This window comes from Coregonus clupeaformis, unplaced genomic scaffold (assembly GCF_020615455.1).
Source record: "Coregonus clupeaformis isolate EN_2021a unplaced genomic scaffold, ASM2061545v1 scaf3085, whole genome shotgun sequence".
Classification (NCBI taxonomy): domain Eukaryota; kingdom Metazoa; phylum Chordata; class Actinopteri; order Salmoniformes; family Salmonidae; genus Coregonus; species Coregonus clupeaformis.
In genome coordinates this window covers 15,383-19,956 of record NW_025536539.1, presented here as the reverse complement: position 1 = coordinate 19,956, position 4,574 = coordinate 15,383, and the positions used below count along the sequence as shown (strand labels likewise).

Here is a 4,574-nt window from a genome sequence, read left to right as displayed (position 1 = left end):
GTGAACTCTGGTCTGGGTCCTGTTCATTAGGGCACACAACGGAACACGATTTGAAATGTTTTGCCATGGCAATCGAAACCAAGCCAGTTACAGTACTCCCTTTCTGTTTGTCTGTTTTTGTCCGTTTGGTGCCTAATCAACACGACCCTGGTGTTTTTCTGAAGTAGGGTGATGGGTAACAGATATGCCAAACTTTGAGGAAGGAAGATAGGAGGATGATTCTAGTTCTGTAAACTGTATGTTTGAATAACCTAAAATATAATTGGGATTTCATTCAAATTAATGACAGTAGAGCGGTTCCCAGAGCAACAATTCCTTAAATTGCATTTTTTGTAAAATAATGAAAATAGAAATAAAAGCGACAACACTAACATGGAATCAATTTACGCTTATTCAAACATTACAGACATTACATTTAGACACACAGTTCAACTTTCAAGTTCACAATATGTTGTTTCAACGTCACAAAATGTTGTTTCAATATCACAATATGATGTTTCAACGTCACAACATAGAAGGGCTCATACAGACTGAAGACAAGTATCAGAAAGTATGTCCTTGAGGCCCTTACCGTAATAAATGTTTCCATATTTCAAAAGCCAGGTTGATTTGAAGGCCCGTAAATTGTTTCACTTCAGCATTTATGGCCTGCCACTGTCCAGTTAGCAGAATTAGTGTCAATGGGTTTCTGATATCTATAGTCTTCATTTGTAGCACAAATGAATCAACTAGATAACCAATACAATTTAAAAGAATACCTCTTCATCATATATTTGTACATATGACCATCGGTAAGCAAGATGGCATATTGCCTGACAATATGCCTCATGGGTGAACTGTGTCGACACCTGACCGACATGATAGACGTTAGTGTGTTGACCACTGTGTAAATGAATTTATTGCGAGGCCCTTAGTTTGACATTTCATTCCAGTTTTGAAATATATATTGCGGACTGAGCACTTTGGCTACACTGCTTATGGTTGTCACATTTCATGAGAATACGTTGTTTTCTTTAAAACTTTGTCAAGGAAGGCCTGTTTTGTGAATTTGTTATTTTATTCTCTCTTGGTCAACAATACTTTGTGCTGATAGGGCAAGATCTTTATCATAATGGCGGATGTGTGTAGAGGAAGGGAAGAAAGTATTTCGCCCACAGTAGGTTCCATGGTTCCCATAGTTATCAATAAAATATATGTTTCTCAAGGTTTTTTGATACATGTTAATTTTCATTTAACCAGTGGTCCTTTCTTTTTTCATTTTTTGTTGTTGTTGGCAATTCTATGAGAATGTGATAAGTTTCACCTCACAAAAAAAAGATCTAATAGACTTTATACAGCTTGTAGATCTATTAGGTGAAATAAATTAGTTGTATATATTTTAGTATATGAGGTGAAATTATTGTAATACATACACACACGCTCAAGTGTAACCCTGACAGTACTGCAAAAATAACTTGCTCAGTAGAAATATAACATTTAACATCAAGCTAAATGGCTAATCAAAAAATGTAAACATCGGAAGCGTTTGATCATTTTTGGTTAAAACTCTTGATAGAAAATATGTGAATTAAAAACAGCACATTTTTGTTAAATAATAACCTCCTCTTGTACGATACAAATCCTGCTGAAAATGACCTTTTTTCGTTTTGTTAGCTTTTAAATAGATTGATAAAAACAGTACAAAAAATGCTGTCTTATAAAATACAAGTTTATCTTTCTTTTAAAACTAAAGGCTCCTTGCACATTGCACAGCATTTTAAACTCTTTTTCCCGAATAACAAGCTGATGTTAACTTCCATTACAGCGAGAGTTAAGGCTCTGTGAGGCTTCGCTCCCATGCTTTTTCACATTGATTTCACTTTCATACTGTCAAATCGTCTGACCTTGCCCTGCTGCTGGCTTTGCTTAAACTGCTGAGTGGTCTGGTGTCTGCTATCGTGTCGGTAGCCTCCACGTCGGGGTCCGCGGGTCCCTCGTCCTTGCCACTTTCTGGTAGGACCCTCACCTCTGCCCTAGTGGTCTGGCCGTAGGAAGGCAAAGACTCGTCGTACACTTTAGAGACGTTCTCACTCTCCGCCTGGTAAGGTGTGGGCAGCCTGCCTGCCTCCATGCCCACCTCTGTTAAGGGGAAGAAGTGCGATGCGGGCTTGTCTTCTTCCAGCATCCGGTAGCCCTTGGCCTTCTGGATGGACGACACAGCCATGGAGTGCAGGCTCTTTTCCCCGGGGGGGCTCTGGCCTTCGCCGCCCTGGGTCTGGGGCGGCGGCTTGCGGAACACGAAGCGGATCTTCTTCAGGCCCAGGTGGCTAATCTCCACGAAGTTGAGGAAGAGCGAGACGCATGCCACGGCCAACATGAAGATGATGAAGACAGTCTTCTCGGTGGGGCGTGACACGAAGCAGTCCACGGTGTTGGGGCAGGGCCAGCGGCTGCACTGGTACAGTGGCAGGATGCGGAAGCCGTACAGGAAGTACTGGCCCACCACGAATCCCACCTCAAACAGCGTCTTGAAGATGATATGGCAGATGTAGGTCCTCAGCAGGGTGCCCTCCAGTCTGAACTTCTTGCTGCCCTTGGTGCTGGTCTCCTTGGTGGTGCGCACGCTGCCCTGATCGGGCGCTAGCGGCAGCCTCTCCTCGCTCAGCTCCTGCTGGCGGTTCAGCTCGGCCTCCTCGCGCTCCTTTCGCTTCTCCTCCATGTGGACATAGTGCACAGCATGGCCCACGTACACCAGCGAGGGCGTAGACACAAAGATGATCTGGAGGACCCACAGACGGATGTGCGAGATGGGGAAAGCCTCGTCGTAGCACACGTTCTCGCAACCAGGCTGCTGGGTGTTGCACACGTAATCCGACTGCTCGTCGCCCCACACGAACTCAGCGGCCGTGCCCAGGATGAGGATCCGGAAGATGAAGAGCACTGTGAGCCACACCCTCCCAATCACCGTCGAGTGTTCATTTACTTCCTCTAATATGTTTCCCAAGAAGCTCCAGTCACCCATGATCAACAATCAGCGCTACAGATTGAGGGTTAGAGAAGAGAAAAGCAAGTTAAAAATCGAGCTGATGACAAAGAATACAAAGAATCCTTGTGTTGCATCAACAACTCTCTTTTGTCATTTTTCGTTCCCCATATAACAATCAAATATGTTCTTTATAGCTACACCGTGGCTAAAAACATTTTGTAACTACAGCAGTGATGAGCCACTCACTCACTCTTTGTCAAATCCAGAGAGAGCAAACACAAAATCGCTGCATGCCTCTTTGCCTCACCCCAAATGACTAAAACCAACAGTCCAAAAGCACATTTTAGCTACCAACACCATATCAATAAAAACTTTAACCCTCTAAACTCTATATAAATAAATCAACCCCAGGTTATATTATTCCAGAAACACAAATATAATATTGGTGAAAGTTAACAAATGGGCAACTTGCCACAGTGAGAGCTCCAGTGTAGTTGTGTTCCCCTTCTCTTGGCACCCAATGGTGTGAAGTGAACTTTTTTCCTCTCTCTTTCCCACCTAAGGCCCCCAATCCTTGTCGCACCACTGAGCAGAACTGAATGAATTGAGTCTGATGGTTGGTTTTTAGTTTGCTGCAATATTTAAGCTGGGAGCCAGACAGCCTTTATTCGCCGGGCGACGTGTGGTGACGCAGAAGACAATAGGATCACCCAACACAAATGGGAACGTATGGGACACCGCTGTTGGGAATGATACCAACTCAATGATAGTGTACAGTATACATGGTGTGTCCCATTGAATGGTTTTATATTAAGGAGGGGAGGGAGGACAGGCAAGGCACATCCTAATGAACTAGCTGCCGACAATAAAGATGTTTACTGACTTGGTTAGACAGAGAGATATATCAACTGATGTAGATTGTTTATTGGTGAATTAGACATTTAATGTGGAATGTACTGTGATCAGCAATACATAATCTACTGTACACTGTTCTGAAATGTGTGATTTTTTGAGAAAGTTTACATTTTGGTATCTCGGTAGGACTTAATTTTACGGCTTGGAATAAGTGAGTAATAATATAAACGCTATATATCAATTATCTGAAATGTTGGTAAATAAGCTTTTATTGTTTAAAGAAATTCTGAAAGAGATTGGTGTGTTTTTTTCACGGCATGGGGTTGTTCAATGACAAACATGTATTTGTTAAAAATATATCACATGATGGTTTCATTTTAGAGAGATAAATAATCATGTTTTTTTGCTAAATGCTATATATCCGCCTCACTCTCAGAGAAATAAGTAGTACTGCTAGGTTTTACACAGTCAAATGTAACAAATAACAAAAAAAAATTATAAAGAACTGTACAAATGATACATTTGTGACATCAATATATATTAAAAAAATTATAATAATTCTATACATTTTCACATTTTATTTATTTAGCAGACGCTCTTATCCAGAGCGACTTTCAGTTAGTGAGTGCATACATTTTTTCACACTGGCCCCCCGTGGGAATCGAACTCACAACTCTGGTGTTGCAAAGCCATGCTCTACCAACTGAGCTACAGGGGACCTGTACAGTAATATGATATCTATATGTAAAACATT

General features: G+C 41.7%; 1 protein-coding gene across 1 annotated transcript; it reads right to left on the bottom strand.

Moving 5' to 3' along the window:
• Window positions 1-1,582: 1,582 nt before the first annotated feature.
• On the bottom strand, window positions 1,583-3,582 carry LOC121554548 (gap junction alpha-8 protein). The gene is made up of 2 exons (XM_041868156.2): window positions 3,438-3,582; window positions 1,583-3,016 (listed from the first exon to the last, which is right to left on the bottom strand). Exon 2 carries the CDS (start codon window positions 2,999-3,001, stop codon window positions 1,862-1,864), a length of 1,140 nt encoding a protein of 379 aa, XP_041724090.2. The 5' UTR covers window positions 3,002-3,016; window positions 3,438-3,582; the 3' UTR covers window positions 1,583-1,861.
• Between the last annotated feature and the right edge of the window lie 992 nt (window positions 3,583-4,574).

What these genes read in the sequence shown, in the direction of transcription:
- LOC121554548 (XM_041868156.2), bottom strand. Translation starts at nt 3,001, where the DNA reads ATGGGTGACTGGAGCTTCTTGGGAAACATATTAGAGGAAGTAAATGAA.